We start from the raw sequence: 23,579 nt of genomic DNA, 5'->3' as shown, positions 1-23,579 counted from the left end.
AAAGAAGAACATGGTGAAACCTAGAGGTCTTGAGCGGAATCAGGAAAAATTGAAATGCTGTCCACGAAAGCTCTGAAATATTTTGTCCCTGTTAACGTTGCCACATAAAATTTACAGCTCCCAGTTAAATATGAATTGCATGTATATTGCATGGGACATCCTTTACCCTAAAAAATTATTCAGTTTACCTGAAATTCAAAATTCAAGTAACTGAGTGCCCTAAACTTTTATTTGCCAAATCTGAGTAGTGGACCTCAGTGGATCTCTTGATTCCTACAAGGCCTTGCCCTGTATCCTAACCCTATGCCTGGGGTCCCGTCCTGTTCCAGGTGATGACCATCTACCCACTCAGACTCCCAAGTACTCAACACCTGCTTGGGAACCTGATACCTCTCTTTGGAAATCTCAGCAGAAATTACTGGCCGTCCACATGGAGCTTGCCTACAATTCTCCAAGACGATGTCAGGGCACCGTGTCATACTCTGCAGCAAGGGTTAGTTTCCTTGGTCTTTCCAGACTGAGGATGAAGAGGCTTCTGCCATTCTGCCTTTAGATAACTATCCCAGTTAACCACTGGGATGAGTGGGGAATTGCAGAAGAATTCTAACACATTCTCACTGCCCTGCTGGGCTGACTCCGTTCTAATATTAAACCTTAATAACTTAATATGACATAATAAATGTGTTTACTGTTCTAAGGATTTCAAATGATGATGAATTAACATCCTCTTACTTGGGGATTATGTTCTAGAGTCAGAAACATTAGCTCCATTTTAGAGAATATATTGGAATAGAGATACAAGAGAAGGGAGAAGTGTAAGATCGTGAGAGTTTTGAAACAGATGCCTTCATAAATGTCTAAAAGAATTGGCTCAAATCACTCTTCCCATATCTTTTCCACAGCACAAGACCCCTGGCAGAGATGTGTAGGACAGCCCGTTCTCCGTTGCCATTCTAGCTGTAGAATCAGAGGTATCACAGGAGAAATGGAAAGGGCATTAAACTGAGAGCCAGGAGGCCTGGTTTCCAGCCCTGGCTCACTAGTTTCTCTGGACATCTCACAAGACCTCCCCAGCCCCTATCAGAGGACTACTGGGGAAAGAAAATGAAATTATAGATATGAAACTATTTCATTATTTGGGAAGCACTACACAAATATGATTTGCCATTACTTATTCCCACAACCGAGGTCTCCCTACGTAGGGTTGTACCATTGTTCAGGTTTGAACCCGTGGACTGGAATGTCGCTATAACTCATTTCTCTTATAGCAATGTATCACGGAGGAAAGGAAGGCATAGGAAAAGACACCCTAAATAGACAGCTACTAATCTGTGGGCCACAGATTGCTGCGGGCCTGTGGATTTGTTGCCAGGAGTCCTCTCTTTGAAATGTGTATCATGCATCCTGTGTAAACTGAATAGATGTGTCAATACCTGCTATTAATTTTCTAATGCATTGATACATTGAGGAGATCAATAAAACATCTGATTCATTCCAAAGTACTACTAAATAGGATTTTGGGTAAAAAAAGGAGAAATGAAAAGCACTCTAAACATTTTAGACAGAACACAGCATAATGCTTTGCACATAGTAAGTACTCTAAATTTTTTCCTAAATCAATAAATTAATGAAGAAATAATTGTGTTTTTTAATTTGTCTGGGCTTTTTACCAGTATGAATGAAGACATAGACCCTAGAAGATCTATCAAATTCATAAAAGCAGAATCTATCCTATGGTAGTTATTTTACTAACAACAACAATAATAATAACAAACTTTCACATCCTGGTCTCATTTATCCTTAATACAACACCACGGGCTAGATAGTCCAGATATTACAGTCAATGAATCAAAGAGAAAAAATAAATCTGAAAAACACTTAGATCCATAAAACACAGACCATAGCATTAACCTCAATAGCTTTTCAAAAAACAAATATTTATGAAAATACTAAGTATGAATAATGAATAAATTTTACCTTCAGATTTTTCTCATTCACGGGTGAATCCTAGCATCCAATGTTTTATCATAGCTCTCAGAACTAGAAGACCCTAGACATTACCTAGTTCAGTGTTTCCCAAAACTGTTTGTTCAAAACAATCACACAGGGCTTCCCTGGTGGCGCAGTAGTTGAGAGTCCGCCTGCCGATGCAGGGGACACGGGTTCGTGCCCCGGTCAGGGAAGATCCCACATGCCGCGGAGCGGCTGGGCCCGTGAGCCACGGCCGCTGAGCCTGCGCGTCCGGAGCCTGTGCTCCGCAACGGGAGAGGCCACAACAGTGAGAGGCCCGCGTACCGCAAAAAAAAAAAAAAAAAAATCACACAGGGTGCCTGTGCGCATGCACGCGTGTGTGTGCATGTGTGTGTGTGTGTGTGTGTGTGTGTGTGTGTGTATCGTTTGCAGATCCCTTCCCTGGAAATTCCATTTCAGTAAGGCCGGGTTGAGGACTAGGAATCTGTTTTCTGAACAATCTCATATCTTGGTGAATTTGGAAATTGTAGATCTAGTTCAGATGAGGAAATTCAGCGACGCTTCCCAGAGTCCCACCTACAGTTGATGGTAGAGCTGGAATTAGAACCCATGTACTATCCTCCCAATGCAGTACTCTTTCCTGCATTGCTCTGGGTTATGTGTCAAGACATTACGATCTTCATTTTACTTCTGTAACAGATTTTTATTCCACCTCCCTCAAAACACCATTCCTACATTGTCAGCATCATTTTGTGTAAACCAGGGCCTGGGATGAATATTTGTGAAAATGAATTGTAATATGATTTAAAAGAAAGTTAAAGACTTTGAGAATTAGGCCTGGTGAAATAGTCATTAGACTGTAGGACACTGGAAATGATAAATAAGTTAGTGTTTTTTCAAACCTGTCAAAGCTTCTATAAACACTGGTGTGTGGTACAATCTGTGGATTTGTCAGCAGGGTGTGCATGTTTGAACAGCTAAACTTTCCCATGTCAAAACCCGCAGCATTTATTTTGGGTGCAGTTCAGTGAGAAGGAAGTGCATAGAAAATCAAACATCATGTCTAAGGAATACAAACCCAAAGACAGCAAACAGGTCACAGCAAATCAATTGGAACCTCTGACTTCTCAACCTGGGGATTAGTAGGGGATCTTCAGCAATTAGAAAGGAGTCCAGAATGTTTGGAGCACATTGAAGACCTGGGGCCTCCATAGCACAGAGATCAATTATAAAAAGCAATTTTTGATTGAAACGGGTGGGGATATGGGTGGCAGAAACAATATTTCACAGCCATCACCCCTTTATCTGCTCTGAGTCTGGAGAAGCAGCCCCACCCAGGTAAATGAGAAGAGAAATTGACTGTCATCTTTGGGCCTTGGGGGCAAAAGCTCGTGGGACCTGGTTTACACATCAAGGATACTGGCAAGCATCTTAGCAAGACACACCTACACTTAGTCTTCTCAGGCCAACACTGCCACCTGCCCTCACTGCCACAGGTTTCCTGCTCTAAATCTGGAGGCAGACTGAAGAAGGCTCACAGGACAAAAGAGAATGTGGAACTCTGGACTTTCAAGATTCAATGACACCATGAGAAAAGAATGTAGATTTAAACTGACGGGCCTGATGTAAGAAAGCCTGACACCTCCTCACCTGCTCCTACCTAAGCCCCTGATAGGAGTCATTTATTCCTACCTCCCAAGGGGCTGACTTGAATAATATCTGGGTTTTATGAAGTGCAGAAAGTTTTATTTCACTCTAAAAGGCTATCCTCAGCTTCTTTTTTTCAATTCCTTTTCCTTTTCCTAAAAGGGCACACATTTACTTTTTGAGCAATCACGGCTTTCTTCTCAGCTTACTCATTAGGGTCAAAATTCAGGACAGGTGAGATAGAAGCCAGGTGACTCAGAAATAATACACTGAATACAAACAGCTTATACAACTCAATAACAAAAAAAAAACCCAATCAAAAAATGGGCAGAAGATCTAAATAGACATTTCTCCAAAAAAGACATATAGATGGCCAAAAAGCACATGAAAAATGCTCAACATCACTAATTATTAGAGAAATGCAAATCAAAACTACAATGAGGTATCACCTCACACCAGTCAGAATGGCCATCATCAAAAAATCTACAAACAATAAATGCTGGAGAGGGTGTAGAGAAAAGGGAACCCTCCTGCACTGTTGGTGGGAGTGTAAATTGATACAGCCACTATGCAGAACAGTGTGGAGGTTCCTTAAAAAAACTAAAAATAGAACTACCATACGACCCAGCCATCCCACTACTGGGCAAATACCCTGAGAAAACCATAATTCGAAAAGAGTCATGTACCACAATGTTCATTGCTGCTCTATTTACAATAGCCAGGACATGGAAGTAACCTAAGTGTCCATCAACAGATGAATGGATAAAGAAGATGTGGCACATATATACAATAGAATATTACTCAGCCATAAAAAAAGAAATGGGGGCTTCCCTGGTGGCGCAGTGGTTGAGAGTCCGCCTGCCAATGCAGGGGACACAGGTTCGTGCCCCAGTCCAGGAAGATCCCACATGCCGCGGAGCGGCTGGGCCCGTGAGCCATGGCCGCTAAGCCTGCACGTCCGGAGCCTGTGCTCCGCAACAGGAGAGGCCACAATGGTGAGAGGCCCACGTACCGCAAAAAAAAAAAAAGAAAAAAAAAAAAAAAGAAATGAACTTTATTTATTTGTAGTGAGGTGGATGGACCTAGAGTCTGTCATACAAAGTGAAGTCAGAAAGAGAAAAACAAATACGGTATGCTAACACATGTATATGGAATCTAAAAAAAAACCCAAAAAAGTTCTGAAGAACCTAGGGGCAGGACAGGAATAAAGACACAGATGTAGAGAATGGATTTGAGGGGAAGGGTAAGCTGTGACAAAGTGAGAGAGTGGCATGGACTTATATACACTACCAAATGTAAAATAGATAGCTAGTAGGAAGCAGCCGCATAGCACAGGGAGATCAGCTCGGTACTTTGTGACCACCTAGAGGGGTGGGACAGGGAGGGTGGGAGGGAGACGCAAGAGGGAGGGGATATGGGGATATATGTATATGTATAGCTGATTCACTTTGTTATAAAGCAGAAACTAAAAAAAAAAAAAGTCTGCAAATAACAAATTCTGGAGAGGGTATGGAGAAAAGGCAACCCTCCTACACTGGTGGTGGGAATGTAAGTTGGTGCTGCCACTATGGAGAACAGTATGGAGGTTCCTCAGAAAACTAAAAATAGAATTACCATATGATCCAGCAATACCACTCCTGGGCATATATCCACACAAGTCTATAATTCAAAAAGCTACATGCACCCCTATGTTCATAGCAGCACTATTCACAATAACCAAGATATGGAAACAACCTAAATGTCTATCAACAGATAAATGGATAAAGAAGATGTGGTACATATATACAATGGAATATTAGCCATAAAAAAAATGAAATCGTGCCATTTGCAGCAAAATGGATGAACCCAGAGATTATCATACTAAGCAAAGTAAGTCTGAAAGAGAAAGACAAATACCATATGACATCACTTATATGTGGAATCTCAAATACTACACAAATGAACATATCTATGAAACAGACTCACATAGAGAACAGGCTTGTGGTTGCCAAGGGGCAGGGGGCCAGGGAGGAGGGAACAATTGGGAGTTTGGGATTAACAGATGCAAACTATTATATATAGGATGGATAAACAACAGGGCCCTACTGTATAGCACAGGGAACTATATTCAATATCCTGTGGTAAACCATAATGGAAAAGAATATGAAAATATATATATATATATGTATAAGTGAATCACTTTGCTGTACGGCAGAAATTAACACAACATTGTAAATCGACTCTACATCAATAATTTTTTTTTTAAATAAGAAATAATACATCTAGAAAGGTGAGCCAGGAGATGTGAACTTAAACTGCTACCAAACCAAAATTGGGTCCTCTTGCCCTGTGCACAGTAAAGCCAATCTACAGACACCAGGTTGTGATTTGAAGGAAAGTGCAGCGTTTATTGTAGGGAGTCATACAAGGAGTCCAGGACAGCTAGTGCTCAGAAACCTTGGACTCCCCCATGGGTTACAGCAAAGCATTCTTAAAGGAAGGTGAGGGAATGGCATCCCAGGCCGTGTGATCAGCTCACGCACAATTCTCTGATTGGTCGATGGCGAGGTAACAGGGCGGCGTCACAGGGGTTAACGATATTCAACCTTAGGCTCCAACAGGTGTGTGTTGGGGGCAGGGCTGTGTGCTCACGGTCATCAAGTAGTTAATTGCTTCCATTGGGTGGGGGTATTAGCATCTGTAAAACAACTCAGGAAATGTGCATCCAATACTGTTATCTAGGTCCCACAAAGAGGAGCTGAAGCAGAGGGGAGGGGGGAGGGGTCTGTCATGGGACGGCCCCATAGGGTCTTGCTCAGTTACAAAACCTTAATTCTGTAAGGAAAGCTCTGAAAAATGTGAAGATTGCCGCCCTAGTCGCTGAGTGGTGGTAGAAATGAGTCATCTGGAGCAAAAAATAGCCCCTGCCTGACCCTCAGCCACATTCTCATTATCAAGCTAAAGAGAATCCATTACCAGGTGCTCAGGGTAGTACCTGAGGCTAGCAAGTTCTAGAAAATCGTTCTTTTCAACAGAGCCAGTCTTTAATGTGCTATTACACACTTTGATTCTCCAAGAAGGTGGATGGTAAATACCATCAGAATAGTAACAGCCAACATCTTGAGTGTTATCTCTGGGGTAGCACATTAAAGGCATTATTTGATTTAATTGGGTAACGTTAGGAGGTAGATGCTCCCGGCATCTTCATTTTACAGAAGAAGAAACTGAAGTTTAGAGCCATTGACTTGCTACAAGTCACATGTCCAATAAATAACCAACTGGGGATTTAAAGCCATGTCTTTCTGATCACAGATTTAGCTTTTAAACATCATGCTTATCCCAGACTGAATTCATCAGGAACTCATTGTTTAGCGTCTTGTAGTTCAGCTCCGTCAAGGAACCCACTTCAGGAAGCTGACCAAAAGGCTGGATTCTCTGCATCCATCCATGTTCCAGGAACTAATTAGAAATTGGGTCTCTTTCAGTGGATTCCTATAATTACATCACCTGGATATTTTTATATCTAATTCTATAATATGTTGCATTCCATATATAATGTATTCCCTGGGCTCCTTGACTCATGGCCCCCTTTTCTCCATCTTCAAAGCCAGCAGTGTATCATCTTCAAATGTCTCTCTGTTTCCATCGTCTTCCTTCTCCTTTGACATTCTGGCCTCCCTCTCTTAAGGATGCTGGTGAGTACATTTAGGATCCACCTAGATAATCCAGGATAATCACCCTGAAATGCCCAAGGTCCCGAGGCCCCTCCACAAGACCACCAGAGTCGAGAGTCAAAGCCAAACGGCAAGGGTCATTTATTGCAGGTTCGAACCTGGACCTCCGCGCACTTGTTGCCGGTGACGCTAAGAGGTCCTGGCGGAGTTTAGTACAGCTCTTTTATAGACCGGTACAAACATAGTCGCCGATTGGTTGACTTTTAAACAAAGACACTAGTCGCCGATTGGTTGACGTTTAAACAAAGACACTAGTCGCCGATTGGTTGACGTTTAAACAAAGACACTAGTCGCCGATTGGTTGACTTTTAAACAGAGACACTAGTCGCCGTCTGATTGGTTGGACGGTTGCGGGGGTGGGGGGGTCAGCAGGCGTAATTACAGAAGCGAGAGCGGCTGGTTAAGTTTCGGTTTCCTGAGGTTTTGTTTCTTAATTGGAAATACTTAAGGCGGGGCCATGGTCGCAAAAAGAAATAGTGCAAACAGGAGGACTGATACAACCCTAGCAGTGCTGCGGCCTCCACCAGCCCAACGGCAGGGCGTCGGGAGGCTGTGCGCCCAACTTCAGGCAGCGCTCCCAAATGTGGCAAGCCCAGCGCCGCGCCCTGGAATGGTCCTTTTTCGGCCCTTCCCCTCCGGAAAGAACAGAAAAGAAATTCCAGGAAAAGCACAAATTGAATGCAGGGCGTCAACTCAGTCCTATTCTCACCAAAGTAGAACATAGCCCCCTCAACCCCATTTCAAGATCACATTTGTGAAGTCTCTTTTGCCATGTAAGGTCACATTCACAAGGTCCAGGAATTAAGACATAGATATATTTGGGGGCCATATTCAGCCTAAAACAGTTAACAATGGTGAACATCTTTTCATGGATTTATTTACTATCTTTATATCCTTTTGTTGAATATATCTGTTTAAATCCTTTGCCCATTTTAAACTAGGTTATTTATTTTCTTATTATTGCATTTGAAAGGTTTTTTAAAAATATATGTTGGATACAAGTCCTTTGTCAGATACCTGTTTTGCAAGTGTTTTCTTCCAGCACACAGCTTGTGTTTTCATCCTCTTGACATTGTCTATGGCAGAGCAAAAGTTTCAGTTTTGATGAGGTACAAGTTATAATTTTTTTCCTTTGTATATCATGCTTTTGGTGTCATTTCTAAGAACTCAACTCCAGGACATAAAGATTTCTATGTTTTCTCCTAAAAGCTTTAAACTTTTACATCTTAAATTTAGATCTATAATCTCTTTTGAGTTAATCTTTGTATAAGGTGTGTGGTTTAGGTTGAGATTATTTTGCTCGTGGATGTCTAATTGATCCAACATCATACGTTGAAAAGACTATCCTTTCTCTATTGAATTGCTTTTGCACCTTTGTCAAAGATCAAATGACCATATTTATGTAAGTCTATTTCTGGACTTTCTAGTCTGTTCCATTAATTTATGTGTCTATCACTCAGCTTATACCACAGCTCACTATTACTTTTTTTTTTTTTTGGCCGTGCTGTACATGGGATCTTAGTTCCCCGACCAGGCATCGAACCCGTGCCCTCTGCAGTGAAAGTGGACTGCCAGGGAATTCCTCACTACAACTTTTTAAAAACTCATAATAATGCAGTTTTGCAGAACAGTGAATGCTGTCAAAAGGTTCCTGTGCTGTAGGTAATCCTTCATCTTAAGTAAGCATGTTTATCCCTCAGCTTGTCAGCATAAATTATGCTCAATTTTATTTAAAGATTAATGTTACCATACTAAAATGCATTCTCCAACATTAAGTTTTTTCCAGATGTTTCTCACAAACACACACACACACACACACACGGAAATCACTATCTTGACCTGTCCTCTGAGTTTTGCCTCTGTATTTTCTACTTTCTGCTGGACATTTCCAGTTGCAGATGTCACACAGCCCCAAAAGTCCCTCTGCATGTTAAAAATTGAGTTTATGCAGGGTCTTCCCTGGTGGTGCAGTGGTTGAGAGTCCACCTGCCAATGCAGGGGACACGGGTTCGTGCCCCGGTCCGGGAAGATCCCACATGCTGCGGAGCGGCTGGGCCCGTGAGCCATGGCCGCTAAGCCTGCGCATCCAGAGCCTGTGCTCCGCAACAGGAGAGGCCACAACACTGAGAGGCCCGCGTATCGAAAAAAAAAAAAAAAAATTGAGTTTATGCAACATTCATTTGCATCTATTGAAAAGATTGAATTGAATATAGGAGTTCAAAAATTTGGTTTAAAGTTCAATATGTTTTGATATTTAGTCTTTGATAACTGTCATAGATGAAATAGATATTTCACAATTATATCTATATCAAATACAAGAAATGCTTCATTGGCTATATTTACAAAATCACATAATATGCTTTTTAATTACATCTATCAATTATTCACAAATTTTATTGAATTAGACTAGCAAAATTCTGCCTTCCTGTATTTTAATCAGTAAATGCAAACTAACCAGGTGTTGCATTTTATATTTTTAGCAAGTGGAACTGAAAGGACAAAAATTCTTAATTTAGAAGTTTTTAAAAACAGTTTGGAAAACTCTGTTTACAGGAATTTTTTTTAAGAATGCAGACATGAGAGTTTTTTTGTTTTGTTTTGTTTTTTCAAAGTAAATCAGTAAATTGTACTGTGTACCAGAGGTCAGATAGGTGTCACAGAAGAAAAAAAGAAAGAAAAAGAAAAAGAGGGGTGGGCAGTAACAGGATGGGTGGAGCAGGTTAGAACTGTGGCCAGAGAAGGCCTCATGGGGGAAGTGACCTTAAGAAAAGACAGAAGAGCAGGGTGGGCCAAGTAGATATGTGGGGTAAGAGCTTTCCAACCAGAAAGAAGAGCCAGTGCAAAGGCCCTGAGGTAGATGAGAGAGTTTTTAATAAGTGACATACTGACATTGATTCAACAACCAAATCACATGACAACAGAAACATTCCCAACATCATCAGTTTTCAAACCACCCTCTTCATCATAAATTTCCTACAATCAGCAAGTCACTTTCTAACTCATTGTTAGAATGTCACCTTTAACTGGAAGGGATAAAGTTCTGTTGTTTTAGTTACTTTTTGAGTAGCATACCACTGACACCAATTTATCATCACAGAAAAGGTAAAAAAATTTGAAATACTTGTCCCTTTTTAAAAAGAAAAATATGTAACATTTGATCATTGTCATAAGTGCTTTGCTTCCAGATACTCTGCAGGAAGCATGTGGGACAAATATTTTCATGGTTACTCCCCATTCAACGCAAAGTATTACAAAGAATCTAGTTTAGTCTTGTTTTTATAGAAATAATGACATCAGTGATGCCCCACTGCACTTTGTGCAAGTCCAGTTTCAGTGATTGTGCTGCCCTGATTCCCTGTGAAACTGTGGAGACTATACTGTAGGGTCTGCTGTCATCTCACCCAAGAACGCTTTTTGTTGATGTTGCAGTAAATGCAGTGGCTCCGTTGCCACTGAGTACATGCGTACTATTTTTTTCACAATATATTTGTTAATATATAAAGAAGTCATTGACTACTGAGAAAATTTCTTCTCTGATGCATCTTTCTTTTATTGGCTTATAAAAAAGTATCTCAGTTCTTTGTGCATTTCATTGTTGAAACAGAGAGGCTAATACAAGAGCGGCTAAGATCACTGGCACTGGAGACAGAATACCCATGGTGACTCTTTACTGGCTCCACTATTAATTATAATAGCTGTGTGACTTTCAGCTCATTACTTAACCTCTCTGTGCATAGGTTCCTTCATCTTGGAAATGGAAATGATAATAGAACTTCATAGGATTATTATGAAGACTAAATAAATTCATGCCAAGACCTTAGAATTTTCCCTTACATATAGTGAGTTCTCAATAAATGTTCACTCTTAGTCTCTAGAAAATACCATAAGCTGAGATATAGCAGAAACACCTTTACTCTCACTCAAACTGTATAATTTTTCTAATACTTACTTCTTTAAAATTTCAGTAATGCCTTCTGTGAAGTTTTCAGTAGCATTTGCTGACAGAAGAACATATTTAATCTGTCGCCATGTGGTTTTCCATGTATTACTTTAGGCATGTTTTACCACAGCAGGGAAGAGGAAGACAAGTATTTCACTAATAGTGTGAGGCTTTACCTTTTTTTTTTTTCCCCTTTGGCAGTCCAGACTTGTGAGGGGAGTTTATTTTTACATTGATGATTATAACTCCTGTTTCCAGAGACCACATTAGCCCTAATGACTGAAAAACTTAGGCAACAGTCACAAAAGTTTTGTTATTGCATATTTCAACGTATAGAGGCTTTACCATTTTTGCTGTAATGTCAGAAACCTCAAGGGAGCCTTCTAACTTATCAGTAAGCTTACGGTATGTAGTCTTGCATATCATAACTTTGAACACAACTGTGAAAATCATAAAGAGTTAATCTTCACATTCTGGATACTAATTCTTTTGTTTGTTTGCGGTACGCGGGCCTCTCACTGTTGTGGCCTCTCCCGTTGCGGAGCACAGGCTCCACAGCCATGGCTCACGGGCCCAGCCGCTCCGCGGCATGTGGGATCCTCCCGGACCAGGGCACGAGCCCGTGTCCCCTGCATCAGCAGGCGGACTCAACCACTGCGCCACCAGGGAAGCCCTGGATACTTACTCTTAAACATCTTGCTTGTCCTGATGGCTTCATTAGGTCTAACATTTTGAGGCAAATTTTCGCTTGTTTCGAGATTTATCACTAATCATAGTAGTAAGCATAAATCCATTTCTCAGGCTTCCTTCTTGTTAATTTCTCCTTTTTGTCAAATCTGAATGTTCTTATCCCTTATGCAGCCAACAAAGAGCTCATTCTAAGAATAAGGGGTCAGCGCTGTTCTTTCCTCATTATCTTCTTGGGCTTTGCATTATTAGCATTGTCTGCCATCTTTACCTCCTCCGCAGGAGGGTTTTTAAGTCACTTGTTAGATTTTGTAAGAGTTAGCTTTGATAAAACCAACTAATATGGTCCATAAGGCATCAGGTAAACTGCAGCCCACCCACACCTCGCCCTCTAAGCTGAGAACCTCACTGTCCCTCAGGATACCCTGGGCATCTGGACCAGTGATGTCATCACTGTCAGTCCAAACACATAACTGATGTTCAATAAATATTTGTTGAATTGATTTGAATTAACTCATCGGTATAATTGGTGTATTTATAAAAGGAAATCTCAGTCCTACTTTCAAAGCGCTTTCAACATAGAGAGCTACTAAGAGACTTTCCCCACACTAACTTAACATTATTAATACTTTTCAATCGAAAGAAGTAATAAAATCATTACATTGGTGGGTTTTCAACATCAATTGTGGGAGGTAACATGTGCTTGGTATATATTGTAAAATGAGTTGAGGGTCCTGAATTCCAGTTCTCTTAGGAACCTGGTGAGTTACTTCATCCCTCTGGATTTCAACCTCTCATCTGTAACATGAGGCAGTTGGGCTAGATGATTTTGAAGGTCCTTTCTAACCTAACATTTATCAATTCCTAACCCGCCTGTCTTATAGAATTCAACAGTTTCCTTGTTTACCGCATTTTTGAAAGAATCCTAAGCTTGTGGTAAATTCATAAATAGATGTTATTCATCTTAACCCCTATTTTCTGTGAAATGTTTCCATCTCTCTGCTTCTCTAAACTTCAAGTACCAAATCAATAATGTGTCATTATGAGCTCTAATAAAGGAAATAAAACAATAACCTAAAGCAAACAACCTGCCCCAAGTGACACCAAAAGCTCAACTCTCTGAAAGAAGTCTACAAAATTAATCAATTGAGTAAATCTGTAAAAATTTTATTAAATGTACAAAATTTGGTGTTGGTCTCATTTATAACTAACACAATTATCTTCTCCTTTTCCTACCTTTACAATCATGTTCCTCATATTGCAAGGCTAAACAAATATTCGCCTATAGATACTGAATTCTGAATGTTTCTAGACGAACAGACAGAAAGAAAAAAAAATGGAGAAGTATTGGAACTCAGATGTTTCCTGAGTCCAATTCCATTGTTCTTATTATACCACCCTGACCAGTGCTAATTTCTGGGCCCTAGCTGTAGGCATTGCTGTATAAATACAGAGAAAAATACTTCATATAAGTTTCTTGGAATGTTGAAGGCAAATGTGACAAACCCTAAGAATAATTACTTAGAAAAATGAATTAATTGGGGATTTTGTACCATACTTTATCATCAAGGATAGTAACAAATCATAGAGAATACCCTAGATGATTGTTAGGACTTGCCTCATGCCAAGAAACCAACTTCAGTTTTCTCTAAGAACTGCTGACAATCTGAAGAAACAGGTATTAGAAAAATTACACAAAGCAAAGGTGTTTCTAATATGTCTTAGCTATGGTATTTGGTAGAGCAATAGCTAATATTTACTGAGAACTCACCATGTGTCAGGCAAGATCCTAAGCACCTCACACGAATTAATTTATTTAGTCTTCATGACAATCCTGTGAGGTAAGTATTAGCAGCTCATATCAGCCACATAATTGGACCTTGTCCATTTCAGCCTATCAGAACCTGCCATGTATAGTGCACTGACTAGGCGCAAGAGGACTCCTTCATGCAAAGCAAGGCAACGAGCAAGTGCAACACTGGAACTACCACCTGTCCAAAACAGCTCCAGTTTTTCCTGGGACAAGATCAGTCCACTCGTGTAAAGCACCAACCACAATTCACTCTGTCTAAAAATACATCCTCTGTTTGAAAAATGGCATTTTATTCTGTCTACTGGAAGGAATAAAACCCGGTCATTTTATATGCATCAACACAGTGTGCATTAAAGATGGATATCCATGCAGAAGGTGCTTCTATTTAGCTTTCTGTTCCAGAAGATAACACATCAATGTTGAAAGACAGTCTCCAATCAACCTCTCATGAGCATTACTGGGTACTTTTCAAATGCATTAAGATTCACGATGGAAAGTTTTCTTCACATACCTTATTTTTTTCCTCTTACATGAAATTTTTGCCATGACTCATTAGAATAGCCGAGAAATATAAAACTTCCAGAAACTTTTTCAAATGTTTCCCAAAACATAATAAGACTTTTGATCCACTTAGAGCTTTTAAAATTCTCAACAACATTGCCTCAATCTAAAAGATATACATTTCCACACACCGGGTAAATTAACATTAATGATAGTAACCTTTGCAATTTCCTTGCAAACCAAAGAAAGATTAAATTCCTGTAGTAAACAGAACAATTGCATGCTTCAGGGGGAAGGAAAAAAAACACCAGAAGATCCCTGGTAGCTTCTACCTCTAGGCATGTTTTGAAACCTCATAAGGGAAGGACCCAAAATGAGAGGATTCGTGTCAACAACCATATATTATGACAGTGTTGAGTTTGATGGGGTCTTCCATCTTTGGCCTGTTTATACAAGGATAGTTTATGGAAGAAGAAAGATCCTTCTTCAAGCTTCTGAAATTTTAACCAGAAAAGCATTGAAGTGAACAAAATAAAATACTATTTCTCAACAGACACACCATGTGCTAAAGAACAAGACAGCTGCCATGAAGTTGTTAGGACTGTGTATCCTAGCAACAAACTACCCACAAAAAGAACCACCCCATGAATGAAATCCACTTACTACACACAAAGCTAGTCCGTAGCACCCTGATAGGTGTCTCGGAATGGAGGAAGAAGGTAGTGCCTTTCTCTGAAAGGCTTCATCTATCCTATACAGGAGGGTACTTTGCAAATAAATCAGTGCCCACCATGAATCACTGTCATTCTCACACAAACTCCAGTGTACTAAGTATCCTGGGAAATACTTGGGAAATCCAAACACATTAGCATGGCCAGGCTTGGGAGAATATGAAAATCAAGGTCATAAGTGAAAAGAGATGCACACACCAATTCAAACTTCAGACTTAGAAAGGTCAAGAGGTGATGAGAGCAGAAGTTCCTGCCTTGCATTTGGCTAAAATGACTGCAGTTCTTATACATTAACTAATTTCCAGCATCAAAGGAAAATTTTGAATGATGACATTAAGGAAAAGATCTCCTAAAGAAAGACATACGTGTATTTACATGTATTATTCCACAACCGCCCTCAGAGGTTAGTTACATCCGCCATATAAAATACAATGTGTTTTCAGATATGCCTAGATCTTTCAAGAAGTATAAAGGTCTCCTCTGTTTAATGTAATTTTTTCTTCTTCTACACCTGACAAGAACATTACACATCCTTTCAGGCCTGGATCTCAGTCATCTTCTTGTTGTGGGTCCCAGCAAATGGGACAGCTGGGGACATGACTGGAGTGATGGTATGCAAAGCTAATATTTGTATTAACATTATTGTTAATAAAGAATCCCTACAAAATAAATCTGCATTCCTGGTTCACCTAATATCCAGGTAATACTCCCTTCATGGTGAGTAGTATCAGCATTCTAGATGAAAGTATTCACCTGTAGGCGAGAAGTAAATAGACACTGGGGACAATTATGTTTCAGTGCTCAAGGTTTTCTTTGTTGCTGTTGTTGTTTTTGTTCCTGGTTCTTTCTTAAAGTTAATTCTAACATTAGAAACTATAACACAGTGAAACTAACATTTTGTTCCCCTAGCTCTAGGATTGCTCAAATTTGGAGTTACTACTAAAACTTAACTAAACTGCTTTGTGGAATTTGAGAATTTCTTGAAAAATACTGAGAAATTCCTTGAAAGAAAGTACATTGTTTAAAACTGACCTGGACATTCTGAAAAAGTTCTCCAGCTATTGCAGCTAGCTACTGAGTCTTTAATTTTTATCCTCAGAACAGGTTTGCAAAACTGTTTCATTAAAGTAATTGCTGAAATATCTTAGATCAGGCAATTTACACATATTGGAAAGTCACTAGTTTCTTTTCCAATTTTTCTCCACTATAATCAAAGTGACTAAAAGGTTAAGAATGTTGAACAGATTTTAGAAGATGAGTTTCCCAGGTAAGGAATTTTTGTTTCCTTTCATCTGAGGTCTAATGTTTGATTTTTTAAGCGTCTGGACTAAGAGACAATATATAAATTAATCTAAATAAATTAGTACAATAGAATCTACGGGTCAATGATAAAAATAAGAGAGGAGACATCGTAATTGCTTCGTAATCCAAACAATTTGATTCTCCTAATAGCAGACCACTGACTGGGGAATATTCTGCCTCTCTCACCTTCACCCACTGGTGGCTCTCATCCGTCCTCCTCCCATTCCAGCCACATCACTGTGGAGTCACGGCGCTTGTGGAAGACAGCCCCTCCTACCCGCCACTCATTCTACCATTTCACCTGAAACATGGGACTGGCCTTTTGCTCATTTTCCTCAGCGCAAGTGAGATCAATCTTTAACTTTTAATCAGATCTTCTTTAATGACTAGTGATTAATAGAAAAGAAGAACAACCCATCTTACAATGGCTGGCCAAGACCAGACTTATGAAGGCCTCTTTTCAAGGCAGTGCCCCACCTCACTTCTGACCTGTGCCCACCGGGCCAGAGAAACGGCTCCCCTAACCCTGGAACTCCGCAGCCCCTTCCTAGCCTGAGAGTTCAGGAAAGGTCTCCGCTTCACGTGGCATTCCCACCACCTGGTCTTCTCTTCTGTCTCAAACATAACACTCCCCCATTGTGGAAGACAAGCGAAAAGATTGGTTTCACCTGTGGCCAGAATTTCTCTTCTGAGAAACAACTGTTTTGTTTTTACTAAAACACTCCAGTGTACTATTTAGAAATTTTTTAAGGTTTTTAAATTATTATTTATAAAGAGAGGCCTAGGATATGATCAAGCACACAGAATTGGAGGAGGAATAAATCTACAGTGGTTGCCTGAAACAGATGGAGGCCGAGAAAAAGAGGACTAGGTGTAGATCAAGGTCACTGAGAAACAGGGGTGGCTAAATGTGGCGAGAAGCTGGCGCTCAAGAGAGGATGGTGAGTAAGGCTTTTCCACACAAAACAATTACTTAACTTTTAAGTACAAGAATGAAAAACATTTTGTTCTAGTTGTTTGATGTGCTGGATCAGGATGTGACCATGACTTTTTTTTTTTTTTTTGCGGTACGCGGGCCTCTCACTGTCGCGGCTTTTCCCGTTGCGGCGCACAGGCTCCGGACGCGCAGGCTCAGCGGCCATGGCTCACGCGCCCAGCCGCTCCGCGGCATGTGGGATCTTCCCGGACCGGGGCACGAACCCGTGTCCCCTGCGTCGGCAGGCGGACTCTCAACCACTGCGCCATCAGGGAAGCCCTGACCATAACGTTTTTTTTTGCACAAGCCTTCAGTTAAAGTTTGTACCCTCACAGCCCAAGGCACTGGCTCTTTTGAGAAGTGAAACAGGGTGGTGTGGGTGTGAGGTAATGGAGTGTGGGAAAGGGACAGCGCCTGAGGGAAGCAAGGCACACAGTAGTCAATAATTCAGTGGAAGGACCAAATGGACACAGAGCCTTTCCTTCCACATCACCGTCCCCGCCCAGCAATCCTCCAGGATAGAGGAGGGAGACAATGAGTTTCTCCAGAACATGAGATGGAGACACAGACCATTTTTATTTAAAAATCCTAAGATACTATGACCCCAGCAGGCCATAGAGCTTTAGAATTTATGAAACTCCAACCCATTCTTAGGGATGTGGTCTGTTCTTCTGGCCCTTATGGCAGAATTTCAGCACAACCCTACTTCAGGAGGGATCCTGGGGCGCTAAGTTAACCAACTGGGGAGATCAATTTTTATTTCTACAATTACATATTCTGAAAAAACTCATTCACTATAAATAATTCCCCTTTACTTTATAAAAAACTTAGCAACCTTTTTGCTTTTCTTTTCATGCTTAAGTGAAAGGAGCTGAGCTAATAAGGAAGAAGGATGAAGCATTTATTCCATCATTTTACTAGTTCTCTGAAACAGTCTCTCCCAAGCAGGATGTGTAACCACTTCGAGATTGTAAGATGGTTCATTATTGTGTGGAAAGAAAATGTTAGAAATGTTATGTGTTGTATAATGTTCACAGTATCAGTATATATATTATGTAAGTAACTGATAAATAAACATGTGTTTTGGGAACGTATGTCCACATTTTAACTTTTTTTTACAGATGGAATGGAGTTTGGAGACTACTGATGTTTAAAAAAAAAAAGCCCAACCATTTATTCTATACAAGGAATTGTTTCAAATGGATTTTTTATGAAGGCAAATTTGTAGATGATAAAGTAAGATTCTGAATTTACTTAAGACAAATTACTAGTCCCTTTACTTTTGATGGGAAAAAATTATTTGCTCTACTCTGAAATAAGCAAATAAGTCTCACCTTCCAACTTCTAAATTGAATGTCAAATAAAATGGACAACCCCCAACTAGCCCAAAAATGTAAATTCATTTGAAGAACTAATTTATCATTCCTTTATATGCCCTCTACGACTTTACAAATCTTAGGGAAATTGGTTCCAAACATAAGGAAAAATACATAAGAAATTTAAATACTTTCAAATGGCTTGTTTTTGCTGTTGTTAAAATCACTACTGGTGAGAAATCTAACAAGTAGACTTACTTTGCACTCAGTGGAATTTTTTATCAGTTGATGTCACAGAAAGGCAAATATTGGAGCTGCAGTTCCGCAAGGGCACTCACTCACACCAGTATGATACAGTTTTGTGTTTTTAATAAACATTTCTTTTGAGCACAGAAATACAAGTTATGTATGTTGAAATTATTTTGACTACAAATTGTAATGTTATAAAACTGTCATTGGGTTTTTCAATGTGGCATTTTTCCATGTGTAAAAGAAATTCAATTATTATAGAAGAAACTAAGCCATATTTAGAAGATATTACCACTATTCACACCAATAAAATAATGTTAACGACAATAAAAATACTAATAGCAGCTAAGACTTATTGAGTGCTTATTACATGCCAGGCTCTGTTTTGTGCACTTTAGATGTATTAACTGAGTGGCCGTAAACCCAGGCTGCCCATTATGCCTGTTGAAATCACCAAGGGAGAGTAACAGAAAAAGATGCCCAGGTTCCACCTCCAAAAGGGACTCTGACTCACTCACACCGACCAGATGCTAACCCCATTGGTGGTTCTAATGTACAGCCAGCATTGAAAACAACTACTTCAACACAATCCTGACAACAATCCTTGGAGGAGAGGGTAGTTATCTTTACTTGATACTGAGGAAAATGACACACAGTTCACAAGCAGCAGAACTGGGATTCGAACCCAGGCAGGCAGTTTCCAAAATTTAAGCTCTTTACCACTGAGCTCTACTACCCCTCAAAGACCACAAACCACTGAGTATTTAGGTGATGCTTTTATTCACATGGTATGCATAAAAGATCATTCCTGTAATTTCTCTGCAGTTAGACTATTTTGAAAAAGCTTTTGCATAACTCTGGCTGAAAAAACAAACAAGATTTTGATCATGGAGTTCCTCTGGTTTGCACTTGACTGGGAAGCTGACCAAGCCTTAACCGGTGCTGAAATCAGTGATTTCACTGTTTGCTGCTAAAAGTGACCTCCCCAGTTGGCTAACTAGTGCCCCAGGATCCAGCCTGCAGCCAGCTCTCTGAAGCTTGACCTGTACTTCTTCTTCATTCTATTTACCAGGAAAGTTCATATAAATAATGCAGGTACAGATATAAAACAGGAACAGTTCCTTTTCAACTGCTATTTCTCCTCCAGGGCAAATAGGCTTGAAAGTTCAGAAGCCACTGGCCAGCAGTTTCCCTTACTGCTCTCCTTATGTACTGTAGTTCAAACAGAAGCTAACAGAATACACAGTTGATTAAAAAAAAAAAAAAAGCAGGAGGTGTAGGGGAGGGAAGAAATGAAGAAAACCCAGTTCTGTGTTGTTATCACTTATTTTCTCTGGCTCACAGTCACATGCAAGACGACATTGCATGAAGTACCTGAATCAGACCACAAAGCATTCTTCCTGCTGGGTCAGGCTGGCTACAGGTGGTCTGTCTCAATGCCAGGGGCAAGGAGAACTTAATTAGAGGAAAAATAGATGATGGTACCATATCTATCTAGAGAGGAGAAATACTGTCCTCTGAAACGCATGGGGCATAGGGTGTGACCCAGGCAGTTAGCAGCTAACAGGAGACCCGGAGTATAAAGTAGGGGCTTTAAACCTGTGACCTGCGAGGAACAAGGGAGCAAAGAGACAGAGTCACAAAGTGGCATCCAGACATTCCACCCTCCGTGGGGTCTGTGCCATGTCACTGCAGTGTTCAAGTAAGGCATTTTGTGATAGGATTTGATCAAAGAGATTTAGCCAAGATATGGAGCCCAGAGGACGTTTATTGAGCACAATCTGCTAGCCTCCGTGGCAGGTGCATTTCCCGTGTTATCTCATGGAATCCACACAGCAATTCTGAAAGGGGGCATTATTATTTTTCAGCAATATTCCACTGTAGATCAAGTATTAAGTAGGTAGCATGGATTTGAAATGAGGTATGTTTGCTTCTAAAACCTCTGTTCCTTCCACTCTGTGACAGAGTCCCCCTAACTCATTGTCTCTATCCTGGGCTTCAAGTTTATGTCTTCAACCAGCCTCAGTGAAGACACTTCTGAGCCACTGGCGGGGGTGGGGGGTGTGCAAGAACCTGAGGTGCAGACTCACTTGCTAGCAGGGATCGGGTTGTTCCCTGAGACTCTAAAGCCGTGAGTAAAAGTTCATTTTCGTACTATTTTTGCGGTCTCAGGTTCTGCTTCTTGAGTGGCTCCCACTCTCTCCCCTCATCCCATGCAGATGGCAGTGCCTGACTCTGGTCACTTGCCAACTACTTCCACCCCAAAGCGGTCCAGTCCACTCGACATGACTATGTGTAAAGCTATGTCTCCAACAGCTGTGTCACAGGCTCATGAGGTCATTTTTGTCTTTTGTCATTCCCTTTTCATTGCTATTCTTCAGGGCCTTGATTAGCAGACCAGGGAAACACACTCTATTCATTCAGCAAGAATTTATTGAGCATATACTACGAGCGCAGAAATGTTCTAGGTGCTGGGGACATGGAGATAACTAGAACGCAGTCCTTCCTTCCAGTACCCTAGGGCTCTGCTCACCTGTTCCAGTAAATGCTGCCTGGTGACAGGGCCCCGACTTCCTCACTGGTAACTTCCTTTATGGGACGGCCAGGACAGGAGCCCAACAACAGCTGTTTGCCTCAGAAGTGTTCCCTTTATTCCCACTATTTCGTGCTATATTCCAGAGGCTTCTCTTCTGGAAAATTTACTGTATTCCTTCAATCTACCTCTTTTTGGGAACTAGCCCTCTTCTCAGAAGGGCAAAATGCCAAGAAAGGAATATCAGGGCAGTTCGTGGTCTGTAATGGATGGAAATGTCTAACTTGTTTGAGCAGCAGGTTGGAAACCCACCCAAGGATTAAATTAAATGAATCGAGGAGGGGGCAGGGGGAAGAGATATTTTTTCAGGCAAAGTCCTTACTCAGGATTGCTATTTTACATTCAGTAGAATTCCCACTCACTCTTGATTAAAAACCCATTTAATATGGGAGGGGTTGTGGCATATTAGCATTTCTTAGCAGTTCCCAAAATTACAATGCACCTGTTACTAAAAACTGGAGCTGCGTCAGAGCTTCAGAAACAGCAGTGAGGGAGGATGGGAAGAGGTTTAACTTGAAACTTAGCTTAACTTTCACAATGATAGAATCACTTTTGTGCCCAATTCCCTTCCCATTTTTCACTGGGTGTTAGCAGCCTCTGAGTTCTTAAACAAATTTATCCGAAGGAAGATATTTTTTTCTTCATGGCTTAAGAAACAGTCTCAAAAAAAAAAAAATCCGTTTCCCCAGTTTCCCGTATAAAGCTAGTCAACTAAGTATTTAATCACTCCTCATGTCAGAATCAAGACGGAGGTTTATGTGAAATGTTCAGCTAGTTAAAAATGAGACCTATTCACTCACACACAGAAGAACAATTTGAGAGCCATGAATTTTTATAGTTAGTAGCAGATTAGCTCTAACAGCCAGCATTAGAAAACAAAAAGGAAGCAAATATACACGCCCACAGACAAACCAAAAAAAAAAAAAAAATGCCCAAGTATACAAAACGGAATGAACAGGTATCTGAGGGCAGTTCCCGGGAAGACGCGAACTCCTTTTGATGGGGTTACTTACCCACACAAGTAGAATTCCCATTTCCCGAGGGAGAGCCTTCAGGACAGCTCCAGCGCTGCAGTGCTGAGAGGCTAACGAAACTAAATTTAAAAACTACCGGCAACAGAATGGTAAGGAACAGCAGCATAATCTCGACGGGCTTGAACTCTCAATAGAAAATAAGCTGACTCTGCTTGAGCATAGCCCGAGCAAAGTGGGTATGTCTGACCCCCAGCGTGGCCACCCGGGTTGGCCTGCAGCCCTGGGGCATCTTTTCCTCTGCTGCCCTGTTGCCCTCGAGTTCCTTCTCCTTCAACTCAAGACAGCGTCAAAATGCAGCCTGAAGGGGACACTCCAAGCAAAGATTTCTTTATCGAAGTTTTTGGGAAGCCGGTAAGAAATACCTGACACCCTTATGACAAATTTCGCGGAGTTTAACAGCCATGCACTGGAGGCCTGCCGCGGACTTCACTGTGACAGGCAAAGCGGCAGGGCCAAGGCTAGAGAGAGGAAAAAAAAAAAAGGAAAGAATTGGTGGAAAGTTCCAACCACGACCCTTCATGAGGCTGAAAGAAGAAATATGGACATAGGATTCCTCCCCAAACACGGTTTCTCTTTTTGAAAAGTAGAGTGACTCCCCTTTCCTTTTTAAAGCTTTTCGGCTCCACCCCTCTCCTTTAGCAACACTTGAGTGAGCCTCTGTTTGCAAATGCGAATGTGGGCAATTCCAGCTACAGGAAAGCATGGACGGTTGCCAAGGAGGAGATAGCTGACTATTCACCATAAACATTCCGGGCAGAACCAGGGGGAGAGCAAGGAGGGGGCCGGGGAGTTGCTCGTGATGTCTTGGAGGTACCTGCTGAATATTGGCTACGTTTGAATATCTGGAAGGATGGAGACAAAGTTAAACCACGTTGTATAAATCAGTGGTGAACAGCACTGCTGGTAATGCAGACGTTAGAGCAATTGATCACTCACCTGAGCGGTATTAAAGAAAAATGACCTTCAGCTCATTATCTGAACGAATGTCAACACCCGTGCACATTCCTGGAGCTTAATCTTTCTCCCTCCTGTATATTTTATAGCGGAATTTGAAAGATTATTCTTTCCAAATCAAAGGGAAATCCCTGACGCCAGATGAATCGCTA

The 23,579-nt window shown here is 40.9% G+C and overlaps 1 protein-coding gene across 2 annotated transcripts in view; it reads right to left on the bottom strand.

Moving 5' to 3' along the window:
- The window catches only part of EGF (epidermal growth factor), a 103,969-nt gene extending 81,232 nt beyond the window's left edge, over positions 1-22,737 (bottom strand). For both annotated transcript variants that reach the window (XM_060147401.1, XM_060147403.1), the window contains exon 1: positions 22,453-22,737. In XM_060147401.1, coding sequence (XP_060003384.1) covers positions 22,453-22,579 — 127 coding nt within the window. In that variant the 5' untranslated portion in view covers positions 22,580-22,737. The remainder of the gene's footprint in view (positions 1-22,452) is intronic.
- Positions 22,738-23,579: the final 842 nt, after the last annotated feature.

The sequence above is a fragment of the Lagenorhynchus albirostris genome, chromosome 4 (genome assembly GCF_949774975.1).
Source record: "Lagenorhynchus albirostris chromosome 4, mLagAlb1.1, whole genome shotgun sequence".
Taxonomy (NCBI): Eukaryota; Metazoa; Chordata; class Mammalia; order Artiodactyla; family Delphinidae; genus Lagenorhynchus; species Lagenorhynchus albirostris.
This window is presented reverse-complemented; position numbering and strand designations above follow the sequence as displayed.